Source organism: Nymphalis io, chromosome 14 (assembly GCF_905147045.1).
Source record: "Nymphalis io chromosome 14, ilAglIoxx1.1, whole genome shotgun sequence".
NCBI classification, from domain to species: Eukaryota; Metazoa; Arthropoda; class Insecta; order Lepidoptera; family Nymphalidae; genus Nymphalis; species Nymphalis io.
In genome coordinates, this window is record NC_065901.1 from 1,054,490 (window position 1) to 1,073,321 (window position 18,832).

Sequence of the window (18,832 nt, forward strand, 5' to 3'; positions counted from 1 at the left end):
TAACATTTTTTTTGTATACTTAAGATTATATTTATTTAGTGTTACAAATTGCAAATAAATTATGATTTGTTCGCTTTCAGATAAATTCTCAAGAACGTCTCAATCTCGTCTCACGCGCGCTAGTAACATCTGCTCCTTTTTTATATACACATTAAATATATTTTTTGGATTTCTGCTCCTTAGTATATAGTACAATCAATATAAAATATAATGATTTAAAATTATATTATTATATTTCCTTACACTTAATAAAAAAAACTTTTTAATTTATCTAAAGAGCAAAGTAATATAAAGATAATTTTTTGCCTTAGTGAATCTGTGATACAAACTTTTTTTGGATGTATTGCGTCACGTGTGACGTAGTATAGGTATACCTACTTAGTAGTTACAAATTTTACAATACGAAATACGATTTATTTCTGTAAATTTCTTGCCAAAGAGTTTATAATCACTACGTTAAACACGTACTATGACCGTGAAATACATACTTTGTTAAAATAATATTGATTGTGTTAAATCATTCGCGTCCGTGGAGTATTTTGCTTCTTACTTTGTTAGTGATATATTGACATTCAAGTCTTCGTAAAAACTCATATTAAACATGGCTATGTCTAAATCAACAAACACATACAATCGTCAAAATTGGGAAGATGCTGTAAGTTAACGTTTAGATATTCAAGAACCTTTTCTATGACAAAACTTTTTTATATCATAATTACTAAGTCTAATCATTTCCGTAGGATTTCCCGATTTTATGTCAAACATGTCTCGGTGATAACCCCTACATTCGAATGGTAAGTAATAATTCTCCATAACATGATAATAATTGATAATTAATTAACCGCAAATACGTTGATTTGATATTCATATTTTACGTTTACAGACAAAGGAAAAATATGGTAAAGAATGTAAAATTTGTATCCGTCCATTCACTGTCTTCCGTTGGTGTCCAGGAGCGAGAATGCGTTTCAAGAAAACAGAGATTTGTCAAACATGCTCCAAATTGAAGAATGTTTGTCAGACCTGTCTCCTAGATCTTGAATATGGGTTGCCAATTCAAGTTCGAGATGCTGCCCTAAAAGTACAGGATGATTTGCCTCGTAATGAGGTTAATAAAGAATATTATATACAGAATTTAGATAGCCAAATGTCTAACTTTGATCCAACTCAGCCTAGCAATTCAGCATTGAAATCAAAGGGTGCCTCAGACCTTCTATTACGATTGGCGAGGACTGCACCCTACTATAAAAGAAATAGGCCTCATGTATGTTCATTTTGGGTAAAAGGAGAGTGCAGAAGAGGTGAAGAGTGTCCATATAGACATGAGAAACCTACAGATCCCGATGACCCATTGGCAGACCAAAACATCAAGGATAGGTATTGATTGTTTTTTTTTAATTATTTTTATAATTGATAGTTCATCAAATAGCTAATATTCATAAATATTTTTACAGATACTATGGTGTTAATGATCCCGTGGCTGAGAAGTTGATGCGTAGAGCAGCTGCTATGCCAGCTCTTCCACCTCCTGAGGACAGAACAGTCACCACTTTGTATATTGGTAACCTCCCAGAGAATATTTCCGAGGAGGAGTTGAGGGGACATTTTTATCAATATGGGGAGATAAGGTAATTACTCCTATATCTATCTATTATATTATTGTTATAAAAAAGCTTACCCATATATGATAATATGGGTAAGTAGCTATAAATAAACCACAACTGAGCAGATTTGCCATTTATTATAATAACAATTATAATTTATTGTACAATATATACAGCTTGTTACACAAATAAATGATAATTTATATCCATATAAATGATGATTTGTGCTCTATATTGAGAATTTTTCTATAATAATATCATTTTTTTAAATAAACGATTGATTATTGAAGATTTTTTGTTTATATATAACTGAAATATTTTTTATAATTATTAATATCATTCATCATATCATTATCATTTTTCAGATCTCTGACATTAGTGCCAAGAGCGCAGTGTGCATTTGTGCAGTATACGACTCGCAGTGCAGCTGAACATGCTGCAGAGAAAACCTTCAATAGACTTGTTATCGCTGGGAAGAGACTTACTATAAAGTGGGGTAAATCACAAGGTATGCATTTTGATTTTAAAATAAAAATTATGCAAATAGGTCAAAGTGATATAAAATAATTAACTATGTCATCATGGTATTATTTCACTATCAAAACAGGTCGGCAAGGTACTAATGAGAAGACTGAGCCACCGCCGCCGCTGGAACCTGTTCCTGGCTTACCAGGGACCCTGCCACCACCACCTGCTTTTCTTCATCCCTTCCCACCCCAGGTATGATTGAAATTTTTTACCAATCATCAAAAATAATTTGTTTACAATAATCAATCAATCATTGTTAAATGTTTATAAAATGATTTTTGGAACAGTTTTTTTTAAATTATATGGTGTTTTGACCGGCTGTCTACAATGGCCATTCTTAAACACATATAACTAATATGCAAACTATAGCTTAATTAAACAGACTTACTTTTTAATAAATTATATCTAAGTATCTACATTGCTTGTCCTTGTTCCGTTTATTAGAGGTTGGCATTGTCACCGAACTAAATTTAGAACACCTTCTTGTAGAGTCAATATCTCCTCTGTATAAGTTTAAATGTTGTCTGCAGATGCCGCCACCGCCCAGCCGGCCAAACGACTTCTTCAACCTGCACTACGCAGGCGGCTGGACCGCTTGGGGCGCTCCGCCGCCGCCCGCGCTGCACTACCCCAGCCAGGACCCCGCCCGCCTCGGCGCACACGCTCACGCCTCGCAGCCGCAGACCTAGTGCCCGCCCAACATATTCGGACTCTCGGCTCCGGTCGAGTCCTATACACACTTATAATCTCCAACTCAAACTTGACGTCATTCGTATTATGCGCAGAAAGACGCGTGCTAACTCGCACCGGCACGGACTAAATATCCTAACCGGATTATCAAATGTGCTCCATAGACGAAGTATATGTTCGACATAGATGTGCTGGTTTATTAGTTGTCTATACAAGTCGATATTTAATAATTTGGCGATAATAAAACACTAGAATGGGCTACCTAATAATATTTTTAGTCTGTATAATTATTATTAAAGTAAAGTTTAGGATTTTTACATTAGGTAAATATATGATCCCGTGAGCTTTTGTACCGGAATTGTATGCATTAAGTGAAAAATCTGTCTGTATTTTGAGTTATTCAAATTTAATATTTGTATGTCAATAAATATAAATAGATAAGCTTAGTGTTAATTACGGCTAAACTGTTGTTTAAGAAATAAAATTACTGAGTTTAATTAATATTTTTTAGAAATTGTAACCCTCTTAGTTCTAAATTAAATACAAATATTTAAAATAACTGTAATAACTACTATTTACAAATAATATTTCAAGAAAGGAGAGAGTACCACTACTAACATCCTGACCAGAAGCGAAAAATTCTTGACAGAAAATCTCAGCTTTTTACTGACATTTTGGATGGCAAAACCCATTTTCAGATGTTACAGAAGTCACTTAAAACCTTTGTTATACAATGGAGATTTAAAAAAATTAAAACCTACGAAATTAAAATATTTAATCTTCGTCGTTACTTGAGACTTTTTTCCAAGTAATACATTTAAAGCATAACTAAAAAGTGTTTATATATAATCTGTATATTATACAATATAGATAAGCGTTAATATTTGCTGGCTTTCATGCAGGAAATATATATATTTAGTTCCATATTAAATTTAATATGTAGTTAAAATCATGAAAAAGTGTGTTCTACTGATTTTCCGGTAATTATTGAAATAAAGATTATAATATAGATTATATATCGAGCTGGTGGTTACTGAACATATTTTGTGAAACCTTGATTTAAAAGTGCTCAGAAAAAAAAATGAGTTAAGGATCATGGCAACACCCAAATCCACAAATACAACCCTGCTTTAAATAAATAAAACAGCAGTTCTGAAACTATATTTAATATTAATCATAAGTATATAACATGACTTAATCGTTACAAAACAGTTAAACATTTATTTAATTCTATGCCTTCGCTTACCATTATCTGGGTAAGGACGGTCTCAATAATTTACATTATACTAGGCCCAGATACATAAATACCTAAATAGCATCCCATGAAAGGACACAATAGATAGATAGATAAGTGTTATTATAGATAAATAATTCAAGCTGTTATCATGTTTTTCCAAAACTTAAGATATAAAATAGTATCTTAACATTAGTCATGTGACTAGTTTGATTTATTTATTATCTTAAGCTATTTTATACATTGATATAAACGCTAAAATCGAAGTCTTGTGCATGTAATATCGTAACACGGGGCAAGAGGGAATCACACGTGGAACATCAAAAATTAAGTACACGTACCGATTACAATTCTTATATATTTTTTAATAAATTCACATTTAACACATGCTACATTTGAAAATCGAATACGATTAAAAACATTTAAATTTCGAAGGGCTATTAAAATATTTACATTCGCCCACGCAAAATGGAATGTAAATTATGTAATTTCACTAATTATTGTGTGAATTGTTTTTTTTTTATATTCAAACGTAATTACACCTTATTAAATTATGAAATTTATTGTGAGCTAAAAAAAATTAAAAATAATGAATGAGATGTAATAATAATAGTGTGATTACGATATTGTTTTAGTGTTGACATATCGTTGCTATCTATGGTTATAGCAATTTATTTTTCTAGATTATTATTTTAGTAACAGGGTGCAGCGGTGCTGTGAATATAATTTATACGAAATGTAAGGCGTCTGTAAGCTCTTGTGGTTAAAACTAGAATAAACTAAATTATATTAAGTTATGAGCCGCTGTAGAAGACCGCAGTAAATATTAAAACCTTTACTTCGAACCATAGATACGGTTGAGACTATTTTTGCTAATTGTTTTTTTCATGACACTTGTAATAAAAAAATCATAATGGACATCTATAATACAATATAATATTAATACATACACTTTAAAATGAGTTTTTTTTTTATTAATTACAGACAAGGACAAAAATCGAATTTCGTAAAAAAAAAAGCGAATGAGATGCGTTTTCCTACAGCAGCTTTATTAAGGCGTAATAGACGAAAATGATTAATATATGTTACGACATTTTGCAGCTTTAACGATATTTAAATTAAAAACGAATATGTTATAAATATATTAAAAAAAAATACTTAGCTATAATAAGAATGATGAATGTCCGGCATTTGAACATTAAACAGAGTACAATATTATATTAAATGAACGATTATAAATAAAACATAATAGATAAGTAAATCAATAGTTGCACAGCCATTCAACTTTGTGGCCGTATCTTTATAAAATGCGCTCGTAACATAGGTACCTAAAATAATTTAACAATATTAATATATGTGGCTGTTAATTTTACATGAAAATATAAAATTGTGAAAGATATTTTTTTATTTAATTATAATGAAAACACAATTTTACAAGTTGTTAGCACTTTTCTTTATAAACATTTACAGATAATAAATAATTGTTTGATAAAAGTATTTTTCGAATAAGATGCACAGATAAATATAATAAAAAAAATACATCATAACAATTTAAAAGGAACAAGCATTACTTATATAATTGTTTAATGTGGACTTTATAATATTAAATAATTTAAAATCTCTGTATTGAAGAAAATATGTTTTGAATATTATGATATACTAAAAAGCGCTTTCCATTATGTCGATTGCGTTATTATATTATGTATCCTCCACACGGGTGACGCTGTTTAATAAATGTCACTGTTTTATACCTGAAATACAAAATATATATATTATAGAATTTAATAGTTAAAAAATATAATGCTATTATTTTGTGTGTGTGTGTATGTGTGTATACTAGCCGAGATGGCCCAGTGGTAAGAACGCGGGAATCCTAACCGATGATCGTGGGTTCAAACCCGGGCAAGCACCACTGAATTTTCATGTGCTTAATTTGCGATTATAATTCATCTCGTGCTTTACGGTGAAGGAAAACATCGTGAGGAAACCTGCATGTATCTAATTTCACTGAAATTCTGTCACATGTGTATTCCACCAACCCGCATTGGAGCAGCGTGGTGGAATAAGCTCCAAACCTTCTCCTCAAAAAGAGGAGAGGAGGCCTTTAGCCCAGCAGTGGGACATTCACAGGCTGTTACAGTTACATTTACAGTGTGTATTAGTTGTTATATAATGAACTGAGCTCAAATGGCTACGCAACGCACATTCGCTGACAAATTCTGTTACCCATATGAATAAGCGAGAGAAGGAATGAATGTCTTAATAACTATTAGTTAAATTATTTTAATTATGACTCAGTACTATTTTTATTTCACTTGGAATATAGAAATATTTTATGATAAAGAAAATGTAATTATTTGTGCTAATTTTATATGCTCGCTGTCAAAGTGATCGAAAGGTTGGAATGGCAAGTTTTGGTAATTCTCATTAGTGAGAACTAATCAATATTCTACCTCAGAACAGTGATATTTTAACGTCATACATCCCGCGATTTTTTCGCGTATAAAGTTCTTACAATTCTTTAGTCTACAGCCAATTTCAATAGTAACAGGAGTAAAAATAAACAACTGTCAAAGTTGATTATTTTGAATTGACGAGATATTATTAGAGATATCGGCGAACTTTTTATTGAAACTTTGGAAGTAAAATTAAAGTGGATATGAGTGATTAAGTGGGATAGTGTTGTACTGTAAATAAAGATAGATTAATCATACATAATACAGCGGAGCTATTAGAAAATCGCATGAAATACGTAAATCTAAGTTTTGCTTATCTTTACTCGTTCGATTGGCATAGGATAAAAAATTGAATAATAATGTCCTCCAGAGCGATTTCGGCCACGGCGGCCAATCTCAAGAGAGATTAGCAATCTGCGCGGGAGATATTATAGTGTATATTATTAATAAAAATAGGATAGCGGTAATGTTAAGGGGACCGTTAGTAGCGGTTGGCGGAGGCGATCTGCGCGTTGACGGCGGCGGCGGCGGCGCTGGAGGCGGCCGTCTGCACGTGCTGGTTGCGCAGGATCTCCGTTGTGAACTCGGCCTGCGCCTTCGCCATCGACGCGCCCGTCGAGCGGTAGATGCGGTGCACCTGGGGGGGGGGGGCAGTCAGATACTCGTCAGTGCTACTTCTAATAGGCATAGTAGGCGCAAACGACTGCGCAGGAGTTGTTTTTAGGAATAAATTTGCGGGGAAGTGCGATCGGTACTAAGTCTAGTACGGTTATTGTCGGAATGGGTCTTATACCGTTAAGCGAATCATTGATATTCATTATTATTAATCTATTTTAGACAATGTCTGCCAAAAATTAATCTAAATTAATTCATTAACAAAAAAAAATATTTTCCTGTTTCACCTTGGAATTAATATAAAATATATAAAGTTTATTCTATAGAATATATTTCAGAAGGAGGGGCCTCAAATATCAAAGTGCATAGGGGCCTTGGATTTCTAAGTTCGGTCTGATAATACGATTCAAATTTCTAATTAATACTTGTTATATAAACATTAAAAAACATGATTTTTTTAAAATCACTATATATCTGCATATATAATATTTATATGTGCAGATTGGCAAACTTTAAAACTTCTTTTATTTTTACTTGAAAAAAGTACAAAAATTCAATTTTTTGTTATGTTAATATTTGTGTTAAAAAAATGAATTTAATTTTTGTTTATTTTAAGCTTTGGTATCTCAATATTTCCTTTTCAATATAGCATAAATATATATGATACCTTCGTGATGAGCATGACGTCGGCTACGACGGCCGTGATGAAGCCGATGGTAACGAGCAGAGTCACTATTCCGACACCGATATTCTCTTTGAACACTGCGATGCTCGTAATCAGTCCACTGCAAATCGAATTATTAAAATTAATAAACTTATATCTATTCAGTCCTCCAGTTAAACCTTAAGGATTTTATTGGAATTGTGATCTATAATAACCCAAAAGTTGTTGGTGAAAAACCGTTAAACTATTACTACATTCCGATTTTTATATATATTATTAAAATTATGATAAAATTTTTCACTCACCAAGAGCCTCCACCGCTGAAACCAATAGACTGCACCAATGTTATAATGATTTGGAAGAGGAATATGAAGAAGAAGACCATGAAGTTGAACGAGGAGTCGCTTCTAAACGCCTTGTAGATGGGTCTATACCAGCAGATGAAACTGAACGGCGTCAACAGCACGAAGTAAAGTATGGACAGGCCGAAGACTGTAAATCCTTGTCCAGCGAACAGTAACGAAAGGCCTCCAATTATATTCAATGCCAAAACCAGAGCGTGGACTGAAATAAGATGATATTCATTTACAATTAACAGCTTAATCTTAATGACGGTTGGGCAAGCACCGCTTAGATATCATGTGCTGAATTTGTGTTTAATAATATTAATCTTGTGTGGGACATAATCCGAAAATCTGCCACATTTGCCAAGCTGTGGACATTTTTGGTTTCAAATTCAGTTGAAAGATTTCACCCACATGTTAATAACTAAAGACAAAGTTGTAAATACGACTTTATTTGTGATTAACAACGATTATTAATCATATTTAAAAGCATATACAAAATGAATAAACATTTAGATGTTTTTATCAAGTTTATATATTCAAATGAAATTTTAACATTATGTATTATAAGCAAACTTACACATCCAGAGATGATACAAATGTCGAACAATCCTTTGGAATTCCAATGGTATGTCCACATTGATGTCCTGATAGAAACATGGCTGAATGGGGCAGAAGGTGGGCAGAGGTGGCCAATTATTTCTTCTTCCAGCTGAACCTGCTCTGAGTTCAGCTTCACGCCTGGCCAACTCTTCAGCTTTGCGTTCTAATTCCTCTTGCCGTTTCTGAAGATCAATTTTTGGTAACATAATTTTGACAATATTCTTAATAAAAGGAAATGACATAAAGTATATCTAAGTATAAAGATCACAAACACAACTCACTTTTCATATCACACAATGAACCCTATAAATAACCACTAAGGATGCTGTTCATAGGCTTAAATAGAAAATTATTCCCACACATAAAGTTAGTTAGACTAGCTGTCCCATTCTGCTCCTTACATATATATATATATATTATTCCTGTATATCCAGACTCAGAATCCAGGCTAACTAATGCAAATTTCATTATAAAACAGTTCAGTCATTTAGTAGTAATGAGGTAACAATCAGATGGTTACATAGACATTTATAATGTGGGTTTAATTGTTATATCATGCCTGTGAATAATTTATCAACATAATAATAAAAGTCAAACACAATTTTAACACTGTCCAATCATTGTGACATATTTCTTAAATATAAAGATAACATACGTTGAATAATTTAGTTATCAAATATTTACCAAAGTTTTCAATGTGATAAAAATAATTTTCAAGTTGTTTTTTTTTAAATGAAATAGGTAGACATACTGGCCAATTCTGGCAACCTGATGGTAACTGGTCTGGTGACCAGACATAACCATAAATTGTGCCCATAGACATATGGCATAGGAACAAAGATGTTACATTTATGTTACAGTAGAATATGCAATGAGTTTTTTGTACCTATCTAGATAGACTTGCACAAAAGCGTACCACCAAGTAAACTGTATTACTTATGTTTTTAATAAAAAATATATATAAGTAAATTATTTATGGTCAAAGTGAAATCATCTCATGACTTGGTCAAAGCCGAGATGGCCTAGTGGTTAGAACGCGTGCATCTTAACCGATGATCGCGCGTTCAAACCCGGGCAAGCACCACTGAATTTTCTTGTGCTTAATTTGTGTTTATAATTCATCTCGTGCTCGACGGTGAAGGAAAACATCGTGAGGAAACCTGCATGTGCCTAATTTCATTGAAATTATGCCACATGTGTATTCTACCAACCCGCATTGGAGCAGCGTGGTGGAATAAGCTCCAAATCTTCTTCTCAAAAGGGAGGGGAGGCCTTAGCCCAGCAGTGGGACATTAACAGGCTGTTACTAAATTATTTATATTAAGTATTTAATGTTTTGTTTTTGTTTTCAAATATTAACAGACAAAGACAAACAGACTATTGCTAAAGATAAGAGACGAAGGAAGTTCTTAATAACACTCTTATCAAGCAATTCATCAAACTATATGACTAATAGTTATAAATGTGATTACCTTTAGCTCCTTCAGTGCGAGTTTGGAAAAGCAAAAGTGTATTAATAGCATGCATAGCTATAATTTTACACATCTATAGACTACAACTTAACTAACATCTATTTAATTATTGCATTATATCTTTTACGCTCTTTCATATTGAACTGTATTGCTAGCGATGATATCATAAAATTTAATTATACATTAATATAGAGTGTATCTAACATGAATGTTATTAAAATCACATTCAATTAAATTCATTTGTGTAAATAATAGTGCAATGTGCTTTTATATATCTTCAAAGTGGTTTTAAATCACTAATTGCTGATTTTAATTACAATTTTAATAAAAATAAACTATTGCATATTTGTATAGTGTGTTCAATAGCTTACTTGAAAATCAGCTGTGGTGAAATTTTGTGGTGGTCCTTGACTCTGTTGTGGTTGATTTGGTCTCGTGTACTGGCCACCGATGGGTGGAGAGACCGCTTGCATAATCGCTGGTTGTGTTGGCTGTTGGGAGAGCTATAAATATTAAAAATGATTTAAATGGACTTAGCAATTCAATAGTGTTTTTTCGTCAATTACTAAAATAAACATTTAGTATTGTAGAATTCATCAATATTTAAAGAAATACTTGATAAATTAAATCTATTAATTAAATATTATCTATTAATTAAAAAAAATAACAGTCTGTAAGCATCCCACTGCTGAGCTAAAGCTTCCTTTTTTATTAAGTTGGAGGTTTGGAGTTTATTCTACCACGCTGCTCCAATGCGGGTTGGTCATTTTAGTTATAATTTAAAAAAAAACTATATAAATTACAATCAGTATGTCCAAACCAGAGAAATGTGTATGACGATAAATATTTTACAGATTCACTTCTCAAACCGGTCGTTTACATCATTCAAGACTATCGTCTATTCATTTGATGACATTATAAACCCACTAATATCCCATAAACGAATAATATACAAAGTTTACCGTAGCTTGATTTGCATTTTGTTGTCCGTCAAAGGGATTGTAGTCGTCAAGACCCTGAGTGGCACTGTTTGTACTTCTAGCCACTTGCTGCACCGATGGATCCTGTAATAAATAATCACATAATAATGTACCAAAACAAGATATAACATTGATCAAATTTTCATTTTTATCAACCCACTCACCGCAAAAGGATTGTCTATGGCAGGATCACTAAATGGATTATCCTCGAACTTCGACATTTCTTATTCTGAATTACGCCACTTTATATAATTATATTGTTTATTAAGCACAAAAGAAATACTTGACTACTATATTTTTAACATAAAGAATGATTATATACAATCAATCCATACGATTGACAGATTGACGATGGTGACGAGGTGACATTGTATCATTTGATGTTGCTAGCTATATCTTTTTCTACAACGAAATTATAAGCCTCTATTTTATACTTATTTTTATTAATTAATATATTATTTTAATTCTTTATTAATGGTCCATAGAACTAGATTCAATAATAGCTGTGCAGTTCATTGAGTGTTTTTAATTATACTTTAATAAAAAATTCGTAGTCATACACAACGTTTTAATTATCATTATAAAGTGGTATATCGGGAATAGTAATAAAATGATAATTTTGTCACAAACAAAACACAACATAAATATTTTTATAAGTACTCCAGAAAACTCTTTTATTTTTAAGAACGCTTGCTTCTTCTATTGTAACTTGTAAATACTATTAGTTTATCAAGTCTGCACGGTCGTAACAAAAATAAAATATAATATTTTACTACATAAATATGATTTGAAAATGAGTGGTTTGGTAGGTAAAATAACCTAGAAGAATTTTTTTATAGTAATTTATTTTATATATTTACAAACATCAAAATTTTAATATTCTAAAAATTTAAAAACATTTTTAGTTAAATTGTAAGACTCTATTCAGTATTACAATTTTTTTGACTTTTCTTTGTTTGGTTAGATGCTTGCTTAGATAAAGCCCCGTATATATTGTATTTAACTTGAACTTAATTTCTGAGACAAGCTACGTACTTAAAATAAGTTGGTCTAAAATGTAAACTTTACATATCCTTATTTTATTCGAACTATAAAGGCACTAAACTGCCTTTATAGTTCGAATAAAATATAGATTGAGTGCAATAAGTCTGAGGCCTACGATTTCTATTAGCTTAGGAGTCAAGAAAGTCACGGAATTATGTTGTCTGAAATAAATGATAATTCATGACGCAATTTACAAGTTACGTAGATATACATGGTTCCTCATGTTGGTACCAAACGAAGGCGAAAGTAGTTTTGCGGGGTTGGCAGAATCACTTGTCAGTTTATTAGGCGATTCTGTCAAAGTAGGCAGCTGTTTATGTTTTGTATAATTATTTTACGAGTGTTTTGCATAACTGTTTTACCGTATTGTTTATAAGTCGTATATTTATTTATCGCTTTTAAGATTATAAAGTGACACATTTTCGTGATATTTGCATTCATTCGAACCATGTCAGATGTCAAGAGGTGAATAAGCTGTGTTTTGTGTCAACGTGTGAGTGACAGTTTTTTATATTGTTTGGGATTTGGTGCGATAAACATAAACGGTAAGTGGTGATTTCCTTCTTAAATATGATTTGAATTTTATAGCATGTTTTCAATATTTTAATAATAGATTTAGTTATCTTTTTTTTAATTTAATCGGTGGTATATAAAATTGAAAAGAAAAATAAAATTATACTCAATTGAATAATTGAGACTATAAATTTAACACCGCAACCGTGTAACTAGGTCTCATATAATGAGTAATTGTAATGTAACATATATTACAATTAAAATATTTTGATGAAAGAGTCGACAAGTTGCGCGTGCGCAGTGCCGTCGGTTACAGAGGTCGAGTTGTAGCGAAAGTTGTTTGATCTTGATGTTAAGGAAGTGAGAAATGTTTATCTAACTTAATTAGTCCATTACATAAAATATTTCTATTATTCATATTGTATTAGCAAGCAAAACTATATTGAACAATAGTAATGATTTTATACAATAATGTTTTTATTTTTGAAAGTCAAATAAAAAAATAGAAAGCGAAATTTCTCGTGAATAGTTCGCCGAATTTTTTTCGAGTACGAGATGTAATAAGAAATATTAACTTAAAAATATATTGTAGTGATATCTTGTGAACTTTGAAAAATTTGTAATCAGATTTCATTATAAAAAAAAATAGTATTTTTTACAAAATGTTAAAAACATTAGAAGTTTCAAATATGTAGACAGGCACAGAATTATTATATAATGTAATTTGTATTCTTAGGAAATGGTTTGCTTACTTGTACTGCATTAAATCTCTTTGCTTTCACTGCATGGACTTGAATATTAAATAATTACAATGGATGTGTTATTTGAATTATTAACAGTATTTTTTTAATAATTTGATTTCAGCTTTCTTATGTATAATGAACAAAAAAAATCTATTGAATCCTTATTAGGGTGTGATACAGGTATTAATTGAACAAGCATTTAAAAACTGTTCTGAGTTGTAGAGATGGGGGGCAAATAAAATTATAATAATAAAATATTTAACATATGATATTAGTTGGGTAAATATATACTAGTTAACTAAATCTTGTAATTTTTAGGAAGGCAGGTGGGTTTTCTGTTATTATCCCTTATAACTGTTTTAAATCTCCGGAACACAAGAATCCTTGCTGATCAAAATAGAACTATCCTAAAGTATTAATGTTTGTTGTTTGAGTAATTTTTGGGTTTGTAAAAGGTTCTACAACATTTACAATATATGTTCCACTACTTGGCCGTGCCTCTCCGTTCCAGCTAAGAAAATTTCGTATTTATTCCAAAAACCTGCTTCTCTGATTGTTAGTATACATACATTTGAATTAATTTACATATATTTAATACTGATTCATTATATCTATTATATAAATCATTTTTGTTGTTGATAATAGTTATTATTAATGAGAAATCATAACTCCAAACTCTCTTATTATAGTTCTAATTGAGAAGATCTTAAATAATAATATTTTTAAAATGTTAAGCCATAACATCTAACCAGTGTATGGTCTGTGTGATGGCGGCGGAGTCGATCAAGACGAAGTCCTGGGGCTGGGTAATACTTTATGCTGGTTAAGTGGATACACCAAAATTGCAACCAATATATATATATATATAATATAATGCAGGTTTCCCATGATGCTTCACCGCCCTATAGTTGAAAGAGAGTAATATTAGATAAAGCGAAAATTCTGGATATGTATAAAAATACTAATAATATTAGTTTTAGTAATATTAAATCGATGTCTATTATAAAAGGACGTTGCCAACATGCCGCAGGCGCGTACGCATTGTAACGTAAAAATATAAAAGTCAAATAAATAAATAATTATAATAATATCCTGGGACATTTTTCACACACGGCCATCTGATCCTAAATTAAGCTTGTACAAAGCTTGTGCTATGGAAACCAGACAACTGATATAATACATATACTACTTTTCTTTTGTAAATACATACTTATATAGATAATTACACCCAGACTCAGGACAAACAGACATATTCATGCACACAAATGTCTGTCCTGGGTGGGAATCGAAACCAGAATCTTCGACGTGATAGGCACAAGTATCTACCAACCACGCCAACCGGCTCGTCATCGTCAAATTATTATGACAAGCATAATAATAACCGTCGACCATCGGTATCATAGGACCGTTGATAGGTATAGTTCGACAGGTATAAACGTATTAATTATACGAAAATTCAATGCAAGTAGCATTCAAGATTATGCAGATTACTGGTTATAGACGTATTATGAAACTACAAGTATTTTGTCTGTATTGTACGAAATCACACACTGAAAACAAAACAGTAAACAGTAACAGCCTGTTAATGTCCCACTGCTGGGCTAAAGCCTTCTCTCCCTATCGAGGAGAAGGTTTGGAGCTTATTCCACTACGCTACTCCAATGCGGGTTGGTAGAATACACATGTGGCATAATTTGACAATGACAATGAAATTAGACACAAGCAGGTTTCCTCGGGATGTTTTCCTTCACCGTCAAGCACGAGATGAATTATAATCACACAACACAAATTAAGCACATTAAAATTTAGTCTTGTTTGCCTGGGCTCGAACGCACGATTATCGGTTATGATTTACGCGTTCTAACCTCTAGGCCATATCGGCTATTGAAAAAAAAAAAGAAAACAATACAACATCGAAAAAATGTTTTCTAATAGGTAAGATCATTTCGAGTTAAATGATTGTCCATATAATAATAAGCAATGGCTTTTAATAAATGTAGTTGGTTATAAATAATGTAAAATAGTTTTTTTTTGCAGCGTTTGTTTCGTTTGTGCGAATTTTCTGGTAAATCGTGTCTAATGTTTTCAACTAAGAGATTGCTTGATGTAAACTTTGCATAAGTATTTTATCTATACATAATTCAGAGTATACATGAATGGTTGTGGTGGAACTTGGCATGGCTACCTTAAAATATAGAAAGTTGCCTGCGTGGTAGACGAAGAATTCCTCGAACTAAACAATGAAATCCATTCGAAAGGTAACTACGATTACGACCTTTACGAATACTTAATTCTTATTATTTTATATATATATTTCTGAATCCCCAAGTAATATTAACAAGTTACGTGTAAATGTGTAACATTTCCGTCAATATAACGTAAATACAAATGAATTTATCTATGATTTATTATCAATTATTATAATAAATAATAGTTTGTTATAATCGTTGTTTAAAGTTCTGTACCGAAAAGTGTTTTGTCTTTGATTTTTGGTAAATTCAAAATATACTTCATTTAAGTATGAGTTTATAAGTTTTATGTCGTCATTTGTACAAATATTATATGAAACGTAGGTAAAGCTACCGCTGGTTCGAAAGGAAGTCGACTTTCTACCAAGTAAATTGATATAGTCATAATTTTAAATTAAGTTTATATAACTGTGACTTCTGGCCAAGTCGTTAGAAGACGTGAATTGTTAACGAAGGTGGTGGGTTTAAACCCGGACAAGCACCACTGTATTAAGCAATATACATTTAATATATATATTAAATGAATGAAATCTGAAACGTGTATTTGTTTTAAATTTTAGTATGCTAGAACAGTACGAACCACTTTTTTTTTTGGCTATATTCTAAATAGTTCCGGTGATATCTGTATTCAAACATTGTATTGTACTAAAATATAAAAATAAACTTTATATTTTGTAATCATTTCGTTCGTCAGACAATAAATCATTGTATTGTTCGAGTCAAAAGAAAATATTTTCTCATCGATGAGGTTGTTACACTCAAAAGGTCATATTTACGTTCTGTATATAATAAATTGATACGAATACGATTATGTGGGTCGTATTACGTAAAGACCGACGAGTCCACGACGTTTCCAGGCCACTGCATTCGTATAGCACAACTTTATCGATAAACGGCCGGGCGGCGTCATCGTGACGGTGTCGAATGTCGGATCTTCGCGAGAATGGCGTATCTCATCATGTTAAATGAACTAAAACAGGTAACCGACTTTGTAAGTCATGGATCCGAAGCTAATGGTCTATCGTGTGATGCGTCCCTTCTGAATAATTGACATTGCGAATTCTGTTTTTCGATTTCTACTCAATTTTATTTCTTCTTAAATATTAAATGAGGAAATATATTATATACATATATTTTTTAAATCTAAATTTGAAAGTCGAAGAGCCATTTCTCTTTCTCTCTCTCTCTCTCTAGATTTGCAGCCTCATAAGCGAGTCACTAGTTCAACGAGGTGGGATTTGAAATTGAAAATAGTTATGGGCATAGTGCTATTATTATTATACAACGATTATAATAGAACGATCTAAAATATATATCTCGTATATTCTAAGTACTTAACTAGTACAAATAAACTACGAGTACCGTGTTAGCTTTTAATAGATGAACGTAAGATGTTTACTTTAACAACAGCGAGATTACAAGATCTCAAAATTATTCGAATCTCATTCTGTGGTAACATTTCGTGTTACTATTTTTAATATATCAATACCAATAAATTAGGAGACGATAATCTTTTATGAGGCCTAACTGAAAAAAAAACGGCTAAACCAATATGATATAAAACTTATACCAGATGATGCAGCGCGTTTCTGCGAAGACTTTAGGATTTACTTGGTGGTAGAACTTTGTGCAAGCCCGTCGGGGTAGTTCCATCCACTCATCAGATATAGATATACTACTGCCAAACAGCAGTACTTGGTATCGTTGTGTTCCGGATTGAAGGGTGAGGGGACCAGTGTAACTAAGGAGACACGGGACATAACATCTTACTTTCCAAGGTGTATGGCGCATTGGCTATGTAAGCGATGGTTGACATTTCTTAAAATGCCAATGTCTAATGGCGTTTGGTGACCAGTTACCATCAGGTGGCCCATATGCTCGTCCGCCTTCCTATTTTATAAAAAATATATATATAGAGAGGCGAGAGACCGCGGCGACCGTCCAGGCGATCAGGGCTCTAGCCCAGCAAGCCCTGATAGCCCGATGGGAGGAAGATCTGGGGTCTCCCACAGCGGGCCTGGCGACAGTGGAGGCGGTACGTCCTCACTTAAGTCGCTGGGTCAAAAGAAAACGAGGCATGCTCTCGTTTAGGTTGACGCAGGTACTTACCGGACACGGCTGCTTCGGTAAGTACCTGCACAAGATAGCACGGCGGGAAATGTCACCTTCCTGCCACGAGTGTGGTGCGCCCATCGACACGGCGCAACAATCCCTGACGGAGTGTGCCGCGTGGTGGCCCTAGAGGCTTTCTCTGGCGGCAGTTGTCGGCGGAGACCTCTCCGAAAGAAGACGCCGCTGCAAACCTGCTCCGCCGCAGAAGACTGGAGAGAAGAAAGTGGCGCTATGCGCACCTTCTCCCTCCACCGCAATAGGCGTCGCTGGGACTAGGGGGTTCTCAGTACCCTGGTAATCCCCCTAGAGAATGGAGGCCTGCATACGCAGGCCGCCCGTTAGAGCGTCGCGGTAGCGTAAGGGATCCCGTGGCGCTCCTCGTTATGACGGAAAGGGTACCGCTGGTTTTTTAGTGGGTATTCCGTTGTTCGGGGCGCACTCGGTGCCTCGGACATCGGCGAGCCCCACATACCCCCCCACTGTTCCCGTGGGGGAAACGCGTAATGCGTTTTTCCAGCGTAAAAAAAAGGTTGTTGGCAAATAGGTGGTGTAAGGGATGGTTAGTATTGCTTACAATGCCAATGTATATCGACGGTGGTGACCACTTACCACGAGACAAATTTATAAATATTTAAAAAATCTCGTGTTCTGGATTTCCTACTAAATACATTCTTAATAATAAAATAATAAATTGGAGTTTATTATATCAGATAAAAAGGCGGATGTGAAAAGTAATTTATAAGAACATTAAAACAGTGAACGGTTAACCTTGCAACGCCAGTAACGGTTTATAATATCCGAGCCAGTAATGAGAACGACTAAGATTTTCGTCAAGGCGACTAATTTTTAAGCAGTTGTAATTTTGCAATGTAATTAAGGTTGATCAGATTACTTCGTTAACAAACTAGACTTAACTAAGAAGACTTATCTCCGCCTATGACTTCGCCCGCTTGTAAGAAGGGCAGTTTTTAAGTACTCTAT

At 33.0% G+C, this 18,832-nt stretch overlaps 3 protein-coding genes and 1 long non-coding RNA gene across 10 annotated transcripts in view; 3 read left to right on the forward strand and 1 right to left on the reverse strand.

The window, feature by feature from the left end:
* LOC126773458 (uncharacterized) overlaps nucleotides 1–18,832 on the forward strand; it is a 417,434-nt gene that overhangs the window by 6,871 nt on the left and 391,731 nt on the right. The gene's annotated exons all lie outside the window — the stretch shown is intronic.
* Nucleotides 410–4,421, forward strand: LOC126773382 (pre-mRNA-splicing factor RBM22). Its single transcript, XM_050494315.1, has 7 exons — nucleotides 410–655; nucleotides 741–794; nucleotides 884–1,377; nucleotides 1,455–1,628; nucleotides 1,970–2,112; nucleotides 2,212–2,324; nucleotides 2,663–4,421. The coding sequence occupies exons 1-7, from the start codon at nucleotides 602–604 to the stop codon at nucleotides 2,819–2,821; spliced, it is 1,191 nt and encodes a 396-aa protein (XP_050350272.1). The 5' UTR covers nucleotides 410–601; the 3' UTR covers nucleotides 2,822–4,421.
* On the reverse strand, nucleotides 3,973–11,552 carry LOC126773396 (secretory carrier-associated membrane protein 1). Of its 2 annotated transcripts, none has more exons than XM_050494334.1 (8): nucleotides 11,355–11,552; nucleotides 11,173–11,274; nucleotides 10,582–10,701; nucleotides 8,716–8,920; nucleotides 8,097–8,355; nucleotides 7,795–7,912; nucleotides 6,992–7,149; nucleotides 3,973–5,807 (listed from the first exon to the last, which is right to left on the reverse strand). In XM_050494334.1, the coding sequence occupies exons 1-7, from the start codon at nucleotides 11,409–11,411 to the stop codon at nucleotides 6,994–6,996; spliced, it is 1,017 nt and encodes a 338-aa protein (XP_050350291.1). In that variant the 5' UTR covers nucleotides 11,412–11,552; the 3' UTR covers nucleotides 3,973–5,807; nucleotides 6,992–6,993. The 2 variants fall into 2 exon arrangements, with proteins under 2 accessions (XP_050350291.1, XP_050350290.1); XM_050494333.1 differs by having other exon boundaries at nucleotides 10,582–10,713.
* The window catches only part of LOC126773327 (furin-like protease 2), a 255,204-nt gene continuing 248,907 nt past the window's right edge, over nucleotides 12,536–18,832 (forward strand). For all 6 annotated transcript variants that reach the window (XM_050494168.1, XM_050494172.1, XM_050494165.1 and 3 more), the window contains exon 1: nucleotides 12,536–12,779. The gene's annotated coding sequence lies outside the window, so the exon portion shown is untranslated. The remainder of the gene's footprint in view (nucleotides 12,780–18,832) is intronic.

Bases quoted from the DNA above. Each gene is read 5' to 3' on its own strand.
- LOC126773382 (XM_050494315.1), top strand. From the start codon at position 602: ATGGCTATGTCTAAATCAACAAACACATACAATCGTCAAAATTGGGAA. The intron at 795-883 runs GTAAGTAATAAT...TTACGTTTACAG, and splicing joins ATAACCCCTACATTCGAATG to ACAAAGGAAAAATATGGTAA. The intron at 1,378-1,454 runs GTATTGATTGTT...ATATTTTTACAG, and splicing joins GACCAAAACATCAAGGATAG to ATACTATGGTGTTAATGATC.
- LOC126773396 (XM_050494333.1), bottom strand. From the start codon at position 11,411: ATGTCGAAGTTCGAGGATAATCCATTTAGTGATCCTGCCATAGACAAT. The intron at 7,913-8,096 runs GTGAGTGAAAAA...TTCGATTTGCAG, and splicing joins TTCAGCGGTGGAGGCTCTTG to TGGACTGATTACGAGCATCG. The intron at 7,150-7,794 runs GTATCATATATA...CCCCCCCCCCAG, and splicing joins ACGTCATGCTCATCACGAAG to GTGCACCGCATCTACCGCTC.